The 18404-nt window shown below is 35.4% G+C and overlaps 1 protein-coding gene across 1 annotated transcript in view; it reads right to left on the minus strand.

The window, feature by feature from the left end:
* Positions 1–632: 632 nt before the first annotated feature.
* The window catches only part of GBE1 (1,4-alpha-glucan branching enzyme 1), a 274655-nt gene continuing 256883 nt past the window's right edge, over positions 633–18404 (minus strand). The window contains 2 exon segments of the mRNA XM_010356067.2: positions 633–1405; positions 10328–10445. Of these exon segments, the coding sequence (XP_010354369.2) occupies positions 1349–1405; positions 10328–10445 (175 nt within the window). The 3' untranslated portion in view covers positions 633–1348.

An 18404-nucleotide genomic window follows, 5' to 3' on the forward strand; every position in this document is an offset into this window, starting at 1 on the left:
AAACCACTATTCTGTTTAGAAGTTAAAGTAAATAACACCTTTCACACTTAGATGCTCAAGGCTTTATTTAAAAACAGTTTAAGGATGATGGTTAATATACAGTATGGAGTTGGCTGTAAAAATGTTTATTGCTTATCTCTCCTACTGAGTTTTTAATGAAATAACTCATTTCTAATTAATCACAAATAATCAGGCTAAAAACAAAAAACATGCAGTCAGTATTAATATTAGGGAAAAATTAGATCTTTTTAAAAAAGTAACAGATACTTTATGTCCCATAAGTACAATATAATCTCTCAGTTATGAATCAATGATCTTAGACCTGTCTTGGTATTTAATTAACCAAGGGGTAAATTCATGAAGAAGTATTCTACTGAGTTGAGATACTTAATTTAGCTTCTAAAAGTGTTCAGGTTTACAATGAAGGAGTAGCTTAGATATCAAAATTGGTTAGTGTGATTTCAAGTTACAAAATTGTGCCTAAAAAAAAAAATATTAATCTCCATGCCTCCTAGTCCATCACGTAGATGTGAACGTATGTGGAGAAGGTATTAGAGTTGAGATAAGGCACAATAATATTCATTTATAATCAAGCCCTATAATAGTATAGCAAAATAAACATTAGCAAAGGCAATTTTACAAAAGCTTTTTATTGAATGAAATGAAAGACATTTTCTGAAATGCTACAATTACCATTTCAGGGCTTCAGAAAGACTGGGGTAATGGCATTTAACAAGATACTTAGTGGACAAGAGATCACAAAATAAAACTTACACAAAATGAGACATGGATGAGTTCGTACATAATGGCTTTTATATTATCTTGGATATAATTCTTTATTTTGTATCACTATTGCAAATTTATTACAGTATTTCTAAACACAATTTAAAAAGAAAACAACAAAGAAACAATCTTGGTACCTCATAATTTAGACCAAAAGATATCAGAACAAACACAGCCACCAAATATCCATCTTAAATACTGTGTACATTTAACAGAAAAAATCATACATGACAAATGACTCAAATTAGAATTTAAAAGGATCAAATAATTAGCCAGGAAAGCAAAATGTTTTTAACATATTATATATAACACTTCCATTTGAGAATCCTAGCTGCTAAGATGACTTGAAAATATGGTCTAGGATTCCTAATATTTTAAACATATTCTCCCATCTACTTAAAGAAAAGTTTGCTGTATTTGCATAAACCAATATTGAACTTCAGATACCTGACGGTTTGGCTAGACAACTGTATTCTGAAAAGCATACATGTTATAAGCTGTGTGACAGTGATAACAAGAAAGCAAAACACAAATCTGCATCTGGTGGAGCCGAAATCAGGCCTCTTCAATTCGGCAGATCCACATTCTGAAGGATGAGCGCCACTCTGCTTGGAAGGTACACCTACGTCAAAACAATTATGTCAGTGCAATTGAAGAGAGTACCAAACGGCCTGTCATTATGTCAAAGAGATATAGGCACGATGCAGTCTCACATCTGCCTAAAGTTACAGTTACCTTTACAATTTTCCATGCTCTTAGAAGGCTCAATTGCGCAGTTTCTACAGTTCTGGCAGCAACATGACTACCATAAAGCAATCACCACTAGAGGGCTCCATACGACTTAATGAAAACCAATGCTCCTCACACAGGAATGATGTAAACGGCCCTGTTACTGCCATGTTGAGGCTCTATCAGGTGGTGAAGGAAGGCTGCCAGTTTGCAGTGTTACTACTTCCGTTAGATGAAGAAAAGCAATATACAAAGCACTTGTTTTGCATCAAGACACTTTTATTTGTAATCTTGTCTCTTTTTTTTCCTTTCAAGAACAAAAACTGAAATGTAATATAAGGAATCCTAACTCTCAATTTAAACCAATGACTAAGCTTGCCATTGCACTTAAACTAGGATTCAGATTCTCTCCATGGTGTGCACAGCCCTGACTCGCTCCTCTCTGCCTACATCTGGTATCCCAGCTCAGCTACTTGCTTGCATCTTCACCCACTACACTCCAGCCGCAGGAGCCTTTCAGTTCCTTGGACACATCAAACACTCCCCTTTTGTTGAATCTTTGCCTATGATGTGCCTTCTGCTGTAAACACTCGTTGCCTTGCTGGTTCCTTATCTCTTGGAAAAATCCCAGCTATATGGAGAGGCTTTCCTTGACAACCCTAGATATGGTAAGTTCTTCTTTTCTAATCATGGCAGCTTGTTTGTTTCTTTCTGAACACATAACAGAATTTGTGAATGATTTTTCAAGTTTACCATCTGTTTCCCTCATTAGACTATGAGCTTTAGAAAGGCGGAAGTCATACGTTTATCTTCTAACTCTCAGCTGGTGCCATTGGACAAGGCAGATGTTGATGATGACTGAATTAAAAAAATGAACAATGAACAAAGGAATAATAGTGGATCAATAGATGCGTATTTAACAAGATACTCTCTAATATATCTGAAATCTTTTTATAAAATTGAGAAGTGATTTGAACTGCTTAATGCTTATTTATATGCTAGTTCAAACAATGTATCTAAGTATTAACAAAGCAAACAGTAAATATAATATTATAGATGGTTGTCATTGTGACAATCTCTCTTCATTTCTGACTTTGCTGATATTTTACTATTTTCAGTCACTTTATCTCTAAATGAAAGCTTGCCTGATGGTTAAAAAAAAAAAAAAGGCTTTCAGAGGTTAGAACCAGAATGAAGGCGCAAAGCAAACATGACTTTAGGAAAAAAAAAAAATTAAAGAAACAGAACAGTTGATTTTCATTTAATGAGACTTGTATGTCCAATACATCTCAACTCTGCAAATGAACACAATGTTTTCTCTTAAGGTTTCACAATAAAGAACCAATACTACTCAAAAAAAATCAGATATATTGATACAGTTGGTTAGTTTTTAACATCAAAAGTTAAAGCAGGTTTAAAATGGTGGCACTTAAAGAAATTTATATTTTGGATTTAATGGCTAAAGAACAGTTTTTCTAATCTTCAATTCAAAGTAATAGTGATTTAGGAAATAAAGATCATCTGAAAAAGATTAACAAATGCTAACAGTCGCTGTGTAGCTCAATGTCTCATGGTCTGTTTTGCAATACAGTATTTCCAAAAAGATAAATATTACATCCGTGCAGTCACTAAGTGTGAGAAAACCATGTATTTCAGTGCTACAAGCTGTTTCCCTATAGTTTACACATTATATTTTATATCTTATAACTATCATACCACATCAGAATTTCACTGCTAATGCAATCCTTTCTATGCAACGTTTTCTCTTTGTCATACGCAAGATGTTATGAGAGTGAGTCAATAAAAGGAAGCTGGAGTTATCCACAAATAAAGCAGGACTATTACCAAAGATCCTGACAGACCCAGTCCAAAGAAGAGCACATTTCCATAATGAAACTACAGACAAAATGAACACAACCCAAAGCAAAGAAGGAGAAATAAAAACAAACAACAAACAAACAAACAAACAAAGTGTGATTCAACCCATTCCCTCCCTACATCTTATCAAAACAGGTACAAATTGAGAAAGTGACCTACCCTTCTAAAGGAGTTTCCCATGTACTTATCAGGGGGTCTAGTCTAGTCTACATATTTTTTTCTTTCTTTTTTTTTTTTTTTTGAGATGGAGTCTTGCTCTGTCACCAGGCTGGAATGCAGTGGTGTGATCTCAGCTCACTGCAATCTCTGCCTCCCGGGTTCAAGCCATTCTCCTGCCTCAGCCTCCTGAGTAGCTGGTATTACAGACACACAACACCATACTCAGCTAATTTTTGTAATTTTAGTAGAGATGGGGTTTCTCCATGTTGGTCAGGATGGTCTCAACTCTTGACCTCATGATCTGCCCGCCTTGGCCTCCCAAATTGCTGAGATTACAGGCGTGAGCCACCGTGGCTGGCCATAGTCTACATATTTCATTTTGGGGATCACAGTAACTGGATTTAACTAATCAGTGGGACAGAAGGTTACAATTTGAATGGTTCTGAATTGTTCTGCCATGAGCAATCTAACACTGAAAACCAATCTAAATATTTCAGTAGAGCCAGAAACTAGACTAAATAATTTCAGTTTCCTCTACATGGAAAACATTTCTCTTATAGAGTATTGTCCTACAATGCAGGCAAAAAGACTCTGATAAGTCCAAGGTTCCTGAGAAAGTTGCAATGAAACACATTAGTCAGGTCTAGGATAAATAATGAGAGGTCTCTGTAAGTGCATGTTATAGTGATATATCTCAGATTTGGATCCTAAGCAATTGTGATATCTACTGTTTCATTCATAACCTCATTATATCATTAATGAAATATAATAATAATTACATAATGATAATTTAGAACCAGTCTTACTCTTTGATGTTTTGGCATTTTCGCTTGTCTAAATTTAAGAGGTTTTTTTTTTTTCTTTTTAGACAGAATTTCACTCTTGTTACCCAGGCTGGAGTTCAATGACGCAATCTTAGCTCACCGCAGCCTCCACTTCCCAGGTTCAAGTGATTCTCCTGCCTCAGTCTCCCAAGTAGCTGAGATTACAGGGATACGCCACCACACCCGGCTAATTTTTTTTTGTATTTTTAGTAGAGACGGGGTTTCTCCATGTTGGTAAGGCTGGTCTCGAACTCCCGACCTCAGCTGTTCCGCCCGCCTCGGCCTCCCAAAGTGCTGGGATTATAGGTGTGAGCCACCGCACCCAGCCGAGAGGTTTTTTTTTTCAAAGGATGCCATAACAAAGTTCCAGGTTTGTAGTATATGCACTGCAATATATTCCCATTGTGGCATTTGATGGTTAAAAAATGCTTCAAGAATATTCACTAACAGATACTGGTCTTTTCATGTAAGGAGGTTTATAACGACACTTCCATCATACTTAGAGACCTCTTAATGCAATACGCTAAAAAAAGAAAACCTTCGGTTCACAATTGTATAATATCATTAACAGAAATACTTTGTAATAATATACATATATTTCACTGCATATATTACCAGAATGTGTTTATATGGCTCCAGAGCCCTTGTGGTATAGGCAACACAGAAGAATTTCCCTAAGCTAGTGATTTTTCTTAACAATGGCTATTTATGGAATTTTGAGTTTTCTTCTGAGTATGTAAATCAATTTTTTTAGTGGTTAGGAAATTACTACTAATTATACTAAAGAACTTAAAACAATCAGAGATAACCCTTATGATGAGACAATTACAGACACGAACAATTTGGGGTTCCTAAAATTTAGTCTAAGTATTGGCTCTGTAATTCTCATTTTATCATTTTAATTCATACAATAGTTTTGATTAATATGGCAAGAGAAAAGAAGCATGAACACATTTAAGTAGATTTAAACACAATCATTTAAGTATATTTAAATATAAAAAGTATATGGACATACCTATATATAGAAGGAACTTACTATGCATAACATGCATGCTGATAAACGTATCTCCTATGTCCATTTATTAGCCTGTAAGCCCTAAACATTTTATATCTAGAATCACCTTAAGAACATGAGACAATGTAGTATATAGCTATGAGTTTCATTTTTTTCTAGCTATATTAATAGTCTGCTCTTCACAAAGAATCAGAATAGCACAGTACAATCCAATTCATTTATTAAGAGAGTCAAATGCATGCTAATCTACTCAGTTATTTTGATGACTTTAATGACTTAATTATTACACTAACCATGAGTGTGGCTAAAAAAACAACTGTTCACACAATGGTCTATTTTATGTCATTCAGGCAAAATGTTATTTTCCTCTAGGACTATATTTTTCCTCTAGGACTAATAATTGACTTGCAAAATTTAATTACACAATTTTTGAAAACACAGTGTCAAACATTTTAAAAAAGAAAATTTTAAAATTAAAAAAACATTTAATACTTTAAAGGGTAATTTAAAAAATTCTCTTAGAAATTTTTAAGTTTAGAAATAGCATATACACATATAATTTTGGAAGAATGAAAACAGCATTCAGTGGGCCGGGCATGGTGGCTCACGCCTGTAATCCCAGCACTTTGGGAGGCCGAGGCAGGTGGATCACCTGAGGTCAGGAGTTTGAGACCAGTCTGGTCAACATGATGAAACCTCATCTCTACTAAAAATACAAAAATTAGCTGGGCATGGTGGTGTGCAGCTGTAATCCCAGCTATTTGTGAGGCTGAGGCAGGAAAACTGCTTGAACCTGAGAGGCAGAGGTTGCAGTGAGCCAAGATCGTGCCACTGCACTCCAGCCTGGGCAACAGAGTGAGACTCCGTCTCACAAAAAAAACAAACAAAACATCATTCAATGAAAAAGTCATTAGATTCCTTCATAGTCTACATACACATTTTTTTCATAATAAAAATTACACAGTCTTTTGAAAAATAAAAGATGATATAAAATAATTTTAGTTTTCACATACATGCTTTAGTTCATAAAATACTTTTTTAAGAAAAAATAAATTGTATTCTTTTATTCTAATTCTCATTATTTTGCATTAGGGTTGGGAGAAAAGTGATGCTAGTGTTTCTGTATAGAAATGTATATTAGCTCATCTAACTTATATACATTAAAAAAGTAAACTAAAAATCAAGATTTTCTTTCTTCTAAAAAGCTATTTTCATAATTTTGAATAGAGCAAAATATATTTTCCAACTGTTAAGCTGTATTAAAACTTACAAGTGAGGGGCAATAAAAGTGATACATCTATGCCAAATCCTACATTTAAATCAAGTCTACTTTTGAACCTCCAAATTTAGAATGAGAGTAAATACATCTACTTCTTATTGATAAGAAGCCTAATTGTCAAAGTAATTAGTGCTACATCTATTGCTTTATTCCCATTTTCATCATCATCATTCAGTTAATGTAAAGAAATCAAATTCATTTAAGGCTCAATAATCTCTTTTCTCCCATTTGTGCCATGGAATTTGATTTTATGAATCAGAGGAGGGAAAGGAAGTCGCCTGCCTCCAGTGCACTGATTAACATATAGGTTAACATATTAGGTTCCTGTATCAGGAATCAAAATATAGAGAAATGATTATGCTAAAATGGAGTTTCCAATAACTGCCAGTAAAGCAGACTGGCGGAGCTCTGTCCCATCGGTTTTGGACATTTGTGACATACTCTGACCTTAGCAAATATGTTTCAATGGCGGTATACATGCAGTTATCCCCAGCTTCACAGTTTCAGCTGAGGGAGCACACAGAGACAAGGCTAGAGCAGTACCTGCTGATGCTGCAGCATGTATGGCTATTACAAAATTCCTTCGAGCTGTTTGTTGCTATCTTTGAAAACAGATTTGACACTTATTCAGCGATCCTTTGGATTATTAAGCTTGCAAATTAAGCTTTGGCAAATGCTGTGTACTAGTTATGATGGGCAAAAATTTCATGGAAGAAGGAAAAGTTATATTTTGTTCTTCCTTCCTCCTTTTAGTCTGCGAGAATAGGAGGTATGAGTGATCTCACTGGAAGAGGTATAAGACCTACAGCACTCATGATCATGTTCAAGCAACTCCACTGGATCCCAGCACATATGACTCAGTTTAATAAAGAGTTCCCTTATAATGAAGCATTATTACAGTAGGTACATTTGTTAATGTGATTTTTTTTTTTTCTCCTCTGGCTCTTTGCTGAAAAACTTAGGTAAAAAGAAAACCTGTTTGCCTAGATTTTCTGTATTTTACTAGTCTGTGTGGACTCCCTTAATCTGACATTAAAACGAGTGATCTTATCATCTGGAGCCTAAAGGTGTATTTAAAGGAGTAATTCCTGAAGCACTGTAGTCATGGAAAACAAGATGCCCCTGCTGGGAAGACAGAGCTAGCCCTCACCTCATGGGCTGCATTGGATTAGAGTTCTGTTGCAGGCAGTGTTCAGCTCTTCTCTGTTGGCCATGTCCTTGCAGGGCTGTCCTCCTCTACGTATTATTGATACTTATGAGATCTTCTTTATTCTATTTGATAATTTACAACTGCATTTTCCACATTGGTGAGATCAATTCGATTAGTGCTTGAAAAGTAATCTCCTGATGTTGCTGTCACTGGTTGGTTGGCTTGTTTTAATTATGCCAGCATATCTTCACTCTTACAAAATTGAAAGGATGTCAAGATATTTTCTGCCCACCTCAAAAGAGTCTGAGCTGTCGCCTATGATTATAATTTCCCAAAAGTTGGGAGAAGGTATTCTTAATTACGTGTCCTCAAAACACTTAGTATTTTGACATGCTTAAACTACTATATAATAATTGCCGGCCGGGCGCGGTGGCTCAAGCCTGTAATCCCAGCACTTTGGGAGGCCGAGACGGGCGGATCACGAGGTCAGGAGATCGAGACCATCCTGGCTAACATGGTGAAACCCCGTCTCTACTAAAAAAAATACAAAAAATTAGCCGGGCGAGATGGCGGGCGCCTGTAGTCCCAGCTACTCGGGAGGCTGAGGCGAGAGAATGGCGTAAACCCGGGAGGCGGAGCTTGCAGTGAGCTGAGATCCGGCCACTGCACTCCAGCCTGGGCGACAGAGCGAGACTCCGTCTCAAAAAAAAAAAAAAAAAAAAAAAAAAAAATAATTGCCTATCCATGACAATAACACCTTTAAAAAACATATGCAGCAGCATTTTACAGTTTCCAAAAACCTTGGGCATGTTAAAGAGTTTCTGCTTCCTAAGAATCTCTTGCTGTAGGGAAGATACTATGAATAATCCTCATTTTACAAGTGGGGGAAACTGCAGTGCAAAAAAAAAGTTAAATCACTCAATTTCTCAGTGAGTAAATGGCAGACTAGGGTCAGGATCCCAGGTCCTGTGCCACGGCATTTTGTGATATTTTCACTATACCTTCAAGTCTTTTATAACAGAACCCTGTTGGGGTACACAGACATTTAGAAAAGCTGGCTATGTAAGAATTTTGCGGTCTGAGTCTTTCCAAGTCCTTTCATTCTAGTTCCATCAGTGAAAGTTCAGTTTTATTGCAATCAGTTGCTCCTTCCCCATGACTCCCCTTTGTGAGCTGAATCATCTTTCCGAAACCCTAAGGGCATCTAACTCTTTTGATTATTTCAGAACTTTATGGTAATTTTCTTATTCACTTCCTTGATAAAAAACTATTTTTATCAATCTTATTTTACATGTCAAAATTGAATGTTCTCACAGACTACAGTAATAATTCCTTGAATAATGTGATAGCACCTTAGAGTCCTCTCTCTTAAAAATATATATCTTTCTCCAAATATATCTAAAGCTGGATCAATGTCATCATCAACACACACTCATACGCACACACATACATTTAGGGCAACACCTAATTCTCATAGGACTTTCCATTGCACTTTCCTCACAACCCATAATCTAACAACTCACTCTTTGTAATCCCTGCTCTTTTCAGTGATTTTATGCTATGATCTTTGGGATATCACTTTTATGTATAATATGGCAGCTTACAAAGCTGAGTGCTGGCATCACTCTGAGAGGTGGGAAAACAGTAGAAAGATGGAAGGCCGAGGGGTACCACAGAGATTCTCATGCCTGACTTCTATCTAAACTTTTGAAAAGTGAGAGAATTTAATGAAATAAGAATGTTAACAGCTATGGTAAAGTCATGTATTTGTTAGGTACCTCCTAGAATTAGGAATGGTAGATGTGGTTTTGAACCTACTATATGGCCATAAATTAAATAATGAATTCCTCTGAATCTAGAAACTTACTAAATTCTACATATTTTAAAGAATTTAAACATAGTAGTTTAAAGCAACATTCTAACATTCTATTTGTGTGAACATCACTATGTAAAAATTAGTTATGTCATATAATGCTTCCTTTAGTAATATAAAAAATCCAGAGAATTTTATAACTAGAATGAATTCAGTCTTCAATTTACTACATGAAAGAAAAGAAAGATACATTTTTCATTGACTCCTTTAAGGTGTTTTAAATTAAACTTCATTTGCTAGTCCATAATGTAGAAATCTGCTTAATACAAAATGTTATGGAGAAAACAAGAACAGAAGGAGAGTGAATTGTTGCATAAAGAATAGAAATGTTCATAATTGAAAGAAAAATAAAAAACTGCCTTCTCATTTCCTGAGAAATAGTTTTGAATCCTATTAATATTTAATTTTTGCCAATTGTCCCCTAAATATCCTTTACTATTAGTTTTTCCAAAACACAATTTAGTCCAGTACCACACATTACATCTGGTCAAGCGTAGTCCCCTCTCCCTAATCCCTTTCCTTCATGCTTTTACTCCATGTTGCTTATTTGAAGAGTTGTTTATTTGAACAAAAACATTACTAGAAGAATAAGAGAGTAAATTAAAATAGCAGGAAATATGTTGAGAAACTTACTTACCAAAAGAGAACAGGGACGCCCATTATGTTCAAAAGCTTCAGAGAAAAAGTCAGTGCTGTGGTCCAGTCTCTGATGCCCTCCGTATTCCGCTGCATCTGAATCTAGCACAATTTTGAATGTACGGCTTTTAAGGAATTCACAACAGTTGAGGAGTTGAATGAGACATTGTAAAATATGTGCTGAGACAGCAATTTAAAAGTGAGTTTTTGAGCAGTGTTAAATCATAATTTGTGCTAAGCACTCATTTCTTCTTGTACAGTTTTATGTTTGAAAGGGGCTTTACCGGCTATCTACTGCACACACCCATGAGACCCCTGTTATACTCCCAACACGACTCAGCAAGTGATCACCCAGCCTGGGACGAAACCTACCTAATCTACTTTTCTCTTCAAGCAACCTATTCCACTTGTTATAAATTCTTCTCCATATTGAATAGAAATTTTGCTCTGTAAGATTATATTACTTCTACCAAGACAAGTCGTAAATAATAAGTCCAACATGTAGTCGCCTTTTAAATATTTACTAATAGTTATACTATCTCCATATGTCTGCTAGATATATTAGTAAATACAGTCAGTCCTCCATATCTGTGGATTTTGCATCTGTGAATTCAATCAACTTCAGATAAAAAAAAATTCAAAAAAGGAAATGCCTCGTTGCATCTGTACTGAACATCTGATTTTTCACAATAAGTTGTTAGATGGTATTAGCATATTTACAGCAAAATTAAAAGCTATCATTATGTTCAAATTTATTAGGCTCAAAGTATCTAGAAATGGCACTTGATACAAAAATCTACAATGATATATGCATTGGTATCTTAGAAATCTTAAGTTTCTTCTAGCCTTAGTAGAAATGCAGATAGTTTAAGTGCTTTTTGTTTTGATTTCCTGGAAAATATATCATTAATCTCAGAAATGTTAGTATATTACCATTACTGCAAAAATTATCACATTAATAGAACTTGTGAGCAAGGAACAATGAGCCATCATTGTCAACCCTTGAAAATCTTTGTCTAAGTCAGAAGTGAAGATGGACATGCTACGGAAACTCAGAAGTGAAGATGGACATGCTACAGAAACTTCTGCTAGTAGTGTTGCCTCCATTTTAGTGAATCCAGGCCAGCCTTCTCTAATTCAAACTGAAACTGATAATCAGAATATTACTGTATTGAGAAAGAAAGACTGAGATTCAAATGATTACTAGGCACAGGGACATTTAAAGTCACTCAGTATAGCTGAACATGATTTGAGCCTACCAATACATTTAATGCTGAAATACGGATAACGAAAATAAATAATCAAAGACATGGCAAATAATGAATATTGTGGAATAAAAAAAAACTATTCAAATAGAAGTTTAGCTTTTGTTCTTCATTCCAGTTCACTAAATACTGGGATAAATCTTCCGAAAACTAAAACAGTACAGTTTAGAGAGTAATGTTCTAGAATACTTTAAAAACAACTGAATTAAAATATCAATTAATGAATTACTGGTTGACAACATAGGCTTTTGATAGCAGTGGCTAAATAAGGCAAGCATATCATCAAAAGCAATGGTTTCCAACCTGACTGGTAGTCATGTTATTGTAAGTTCTCACTGAGTGAGTAGTTATGTGATTGTAAGGGGCTGGGAATTTATATACGATTAGGCGTTGTCTAAAGACTAAATTATGTCATTATACACATTTGACACTGTGTTTCAAAGAATGTACATGTTTTTACTATTAAAATGCAGATTATATTGTTCCCTTCTTTGTGTCCATGTGTACTCAATGTTTAGCTCACATTCGTGAGAACATGAGGTATTTGGTTTTCCATTCCTGCATTATTCAACAGATACCAGGGCCTACTTGAGGGCAGAAGATGGGCGGAGGGTGAGGATGGAAAAACTACCCATCAGGTACTATGCTTATTACCTGGGTGACAAAATAATCTGTGCACCAAACCCCCACGACACGCAGTTTACCCACTAACAAACCTGCACGTGTATCCCCTGAACCTAAAAGTTAAAAAGAAAAAAAAAAAGAAAAGAAACCATTAGGTCCAAACATTTAATGTGTCTTTTACACAATGAATGATCAATTATGGGAATGTGACAAGACACAAGAGCCTGTGCTGGGGGCAGTCAATTGTGGGAACACAATGAGGAAATATATGGGGGAAATTGATGGAAGACAGGGTTATTTTAGTAGGTTTGTTTGTACCGGTCTATTTTGACTTCCCAATCTCTGGTGATGAGAATGTCCTCCTATTCCTGGCACAGGAAAGACACCTTTTTCACGGGCAATTTTATGATTTGCTTTTTGGTAGAAAGGAGGAGATCAAAGAGCTCTTTCTGCATCTGTTGTTTCTCAAACAGATTCAGCTCAAAATAATCAGTAAACCAAAGTGGCATATTTTGGTGTAGCACGTTCTGAACCCCTTCCTAATCAACTTCAACTTCTCACTAACACTAGAGATGACTATTTCCTCCTATGAACACTTTCATTTTAGTCACCTGAATTATAATTTTTAAAATGTTATAGGAAAATTATTCAAGGTTGCAAAACTAAAAATAATAATTCCCTCATTTATTTAGGGGCATTTTTTTTTTTTTTTTTTTTTTTTGAGACAGGGTCTGGCTATCACCCAGGCTGCAGTGTAGTGGCGCGATCTTGGCTCACTGAAACCTTTGCCTCCCAGGCTCAAGCAGTTTGTCCCACCTCAGCCTCTCAAGTAGTTGAGACCACAGGCACAGGCCACCAAATTGATTTTTATATTTTTTGTAGCAATGGGGTTTCACCATGTTGCCCAGGCTGGTCTCGAACCCTTGAGCTCAAGCGATCTACCCACCTCAGCCTCTTAAAGTGCTGGGATTAGTGACCTATCATGCCTGGCATGCCTTTTTTTTTTTTTTTTTTTTTCTTAATAAAGGAGAATGTTCTCAACAAAATTATTTTTCTGAAACAGAATTAAATAATATTTAAATGTTATTTTCAATGTTACAGTAAAATAAAAATCACATGTCCATCATTTTACATGCTTTTCCCACAATAAAGTACAGGCTGAGCTTCGCACACCAAAAAATGCAATTTTAAAGTCACAAAATTTAATAGTTTTTGTGTATACTTTTTTCGATCAAAGGACAGTAAAAGAACAATTGCTATACAAGGATTCATTTCTCTTTGACACTGAAAGAGATCGTCATATTGAAAATGTTAGAATCTACTTACTTTATATAATGGGTAGCCACACAGGAAAAGCTTATAAAAGCCATAGAGAAAGTTTCAAAACATCGGTTTAAACATGTTTTTCTGGCCTATAATTTAAAGAAAAAATTTTTCTGTGTCCAATCGTGCAATCACTCAGTTCTGTGTCTACATTACCCAGGGAAAACAATAGCTTCCTTTAGAAAATGTGGCCTTTAAAATCCAGAAATTTCTACCAATTTAAACACTAAACAAGAGGTAATGCGTGTGAAAGAGCTTTATAATCATGAATTGCTGCCATATATTATTCAAGTATCAGGAAACTACATGTTTTAGGAATGCTGCTTAGAATCAGAACAAGCCTTTTCAAAGAGATTATCTGAGCAACTGATTTGTTTGTTTTTCATGTTCTCTCTCTTGGGTACTCCCTCACTCTCTCATGTGCATGCACATACACACAGATGCACACATATGTACATACATGATACAGGACACACACAGCACCGCAATTCCCACATCATCCTTTTTCTGTGAAAATTTACCTCTGAAAATATGACTCAAAGCCAATTTATACTTATTTTCAACTACCACCATTATATGGTTTCCAATACATAGCACACAGGATAAATTTAGCAGGACACCTTAAAAGGTCATCTGTTATCCATAGCTACCTCCATATTCCTAGCAGAGGACCTTCTCATAATAGGTTCCCAATAAAACTTGGAAACTGATATTCAGAATGACAACTCTGACTTACCAAGAAAAGCCAAATTACATATATTGTTTTTTATAATTGAGGAAAGTACAGTAAATTATCTTTACTCCCCCATTCATTTACTAAATACATACAATGTACAAGATATTGTGCAAGAAACAAAAATAACTAAGATATGGTCTTCATTTACATGTAGCTTACAGCCTGTAAAAGGAGATTAGGCATACATATGAACCTGCACAAGTAGAGCAAAAAGCAATATGCAATGAAAGGGAGAGTCAAGGAAGAAAACTATGATGGCCAAGCTGTATATGAAGACTTTTGAAGGCTGGGCTAAGGTCTTAAGACTTATTTTGTTAGTTAAGTGTGATAGTGTTTAAAATTCTTGAGAAAGGGTTTTACAATCAAAAAAATTAACCTGGAGGTTGTAAGCAGTATGAAACAGACAGTGGAAAGACTAAGTCGGGGAAACCAGTCAGCAGTCTAACAACAGTCCAAGGATAGTTATGTATGTGTAATCTCTGACAGTGGGAAAGGAGAGACATAGACTGAGTTTTGGAAGTACAAGTGACAGTACTCAAAAGTAAGGAAACTGAGGCTGAATTAGGGAAACAGAAGTGGAAGGGGAGACGAGTTGGCCCAAAGGCAGACAGCTTGTTAAGTGGTAGAGCTGGGAGGTGTGCGTAAGTCAAATGTAGATCTGATTACCTTACTGTCTGCATGTGGCACCAATTTTACGCCAAGAATAAGGCAGTGTTTTCATATACAGTTTCTTGTTTATTTCTCAGGTTGAAATTTTTTATGTTGTTATATTTGAGACTTTGTAATTCATAAAGGAAAGGGGTTTATTTTGGCTCATGGTTCGGCAGACCATACATACAGGAAGGATGATGCTGGCATCTGCTTTTGGTGAGGGCCTTAAGAAGCTTACAACATGGCAGAAAGAGAAGGTGTCCAGGAATGTCACATGGCAAGAAAGGGAGCAAGGGAGAGTGAGGAGGAGGAGTGAAGCTCCTTTAAACAACCAGCTCTCATGTAAGTGAGAACTCACTTGTTACCAAGGGAAGGGCACCAAGCCATTCATGAAGAATCCTCCCTTGTGTTCCAAACACTTCTACCAGGCCCCACCTCCAACACTGGGAATCACATTCCAACACGAGATCTTGAGGGCACAAATATCTAAAACATATCACATTCCAAGCATAAAGAGGACAGAATGAATATGACAAGAGAAGAATACAAATAGGAAAATCAGATAAAATGATATCCATTTAAGTTACTGACAGAATTAGATATATAAGATTGCCATTTCTAAAAGTAATGTTGAGGTCTGAATATCTGAGATTTACTATACTTGTTCTAGTCCATTTCTTATTGATTTGATCCATTTGATCATTTTATTAGTAAATACAAAACACTAGGCCATAAAATTTACCTTGTTCAACGGGAAAAAAATACAGTAGGGAAAGAATGACAATTTTTTAATAGTTTTTTAAAAAGGACATCAAATAGGTCCTTATCAATTTGGATAGCATTTTAAAATATTATGATTTCTTATTTTAAATTCAAGAGCTTCCTAAGTATTTGATATATCTATCAACAGGTTGAAGTAGATAAGAAGTTTTCAGCCATTATTTTATAATCCAAGTCCTTAAATTTGAACCAAGGAAGAGCCAGTGTTCTGAAGGAGGCATGTACTAATAAGATTAAAGAACAGTGAAGGCATGAAGACTCTTAAATTCAATGGCTCTTCAAATACTTCAAAAGCTGCTGTGTTTGCTCAGCCACTTGATAAAGTGTCTGTTCAAAGTATAAGGATTTTGATGTAAGAAGTACTATCATTTATATCATTCTGCACTAAACTCACTTCACTCCCACTGATGAAGCTAAGGAAATTTATTGTAAGGTACAACCCTTGAGGTTTCAAATTGAGTGACAAAAAGAAGAGTTCTGCAGTGACTAGATGACTATAACGATAGCAGAGTGGGTAAGTTACCATATATCTTCAGATCTAAGACATCATCCATTTCAAGATGAATTATTTTCTGTATCTCTAATAAAGAGAAAAAATATCACTACCACATCAATATTGTAAGATACTTTCCAACTGAAGACAGGCTAAAATGTGAAAAAATGCAGGTTTTTGGAATATGAATTTAGTATAAGTTATTTTATATCTAATTCTTTAATCAATCCATTCATGTTACCATGATTAAAATAATGCCCAGGAGCTAAGTGACCCCAGGAAAGAGAATTTATACTGAAAGTAGAAAATATTAGGTTCAAAATTCTAAGGAATGTTTTAATTAATGTAAATGTGAACAAATACCTGGTAGGGTAAGAACAGCTGCTGAAAAGCAAGGAGAGTTTTATGATTTTAGTAATCTGAAGAGATCTATACAGCACAGGGCTTGCCACAATGTTCTAACATGATCCTTCCCTTTTTATGTTACATGGATTGAATTTTATTTATTGCTGGTTATAATCCACAAAATCTAAGGTTATAGCTATCTAGCATCTCAAATAGATCTGTCCATTTATTTTATAAACATAGCTAAATTATGCCTACTTTATTGTCCTGAATCACAGAAAAGGCTATAAACTACAACTTTCAGTTTCTCTCTCTGGTCTCTTTCCAAATGCAGGAGTGGCAAAGACTTGTGATAAATTGCTATATATATATATATATATATATATATATATATATATAATGAATGTGCCAGTCTGTTAGTGTGTGGTGGAGCGGTGTTGTAGGGGTGTGTGTGGGTGTGTGTGTGTGTATGTGTATTTGTGTATCTTATTTAGGTAATTCTATCTTTACTTCTGTGATCTAAAATACACATTAAACTTAAACAGTCATCATGAAAAATGTTAGTTCTGCCAGGTAACCATTTGTAGAACATTGAAACTGGACTCCTCCCTTACACCATATACAAAAACTAACCCAAGATGGATTAAAGACTTAAATGTAAAGCCAAAATTATAAAAACCCTGAAAGACAACCTAGGCAATACCATTCAGGACATAGGCAAGGGGAAAGATTTCATGATGAAGACACCAAAAGCAAAAACTGACAAATGGGATCTAATTAAACTAGGGAGCTTCTGCACAGAAAAAGAAACTATCAACAGGGTAAACACACAACCTACAGAATGAGGGAAAATTTTTGCAAACTATGCATCTGACAAAGTTCTAATATTCAGCATCTATAAGGAACTTAAATTCACAAGGAAAACAACAAACACATTCATTGAAAAGTAGGCAAAGGACATGAATAGACATTTTTCAAAACAAGATATACACGCAGCCAACAATCATATGAAATAAAGCTCAACATCACTGATCACTAGAGGAATGCAAATCAAAACCACAAAGAGATACCATCTCACACCAGGCAGAAAGGCTATTACTAAAAAGCCAAAAAATAACAGACGCTGGCAAGACTATGGAGAAGAAGGAACACTTATACACCATTGGTAGGAATGCATATTAGTTTGAACACTGTGGAAGACAGTGTGGCAATTCCTCAAAGACCTAAAGACAGAAATACGATTTAACCTAGCAATCTTATTACTGGATACATACTCAGAAGAAAATAATTCATTCTATTATAAAGACACATGCCGGTGCATGTTCACTGCAGCACGAATCACAATGGAAAAATCAGGTAATAAACCTAAATGTCCACCAATGACAGACTAGATAAAGAAAATGTGGTACACATACACCATGGAATACTATGCAGCCATTAAAAAGAATGAGATCATGTTCTTTGCAGGGACATGAAAGGAGTTGGAGGCCATTATCCTTAGCAAAGTAACACAGAAACAGAAAACCAAATACTGCACGTACTCACTTAAGCAGAACTAAATGATGAGAGCACAAGGACACACAAAGAGGAACAACACACAGTGGTGCCTTCCAGAGGGTGGAGAGTGGGAGGAGGGAGAGGATAAGGAAAAATAATGAATAGGTACTAGGCTTAATACCTGGGTGATGAAATAATCTGTACAATAAACCCCAACAATGCAAGCTTACCTATGGAACAAACCTGCACTTGTACCCATGGACTTAAAACATAAATTTTAAAAAATCAGAGTTCTGATATTTTAATTACTTTTCAAAACTATTTATGGCCATGTGACCTTTCTGATTATATTTCTTTCAATGGA

This window comes from Rhinopithecus roxellana, chromosome 1 (genome assembly GCF_007565055.1).
Source record: "Rhinopithecus roxellana isolate Shanxi Qingling chromosome 1, ASM756505v1, whole genome shotgun sequence".
NCBI classification, from domain to species: domain Eukaryota; kingdom Metazoa; phylum Chordata; class Mammalia; order Primates; family Cercopithecidae; genus Rhinopithecus; species Rhinopithecus roxellana.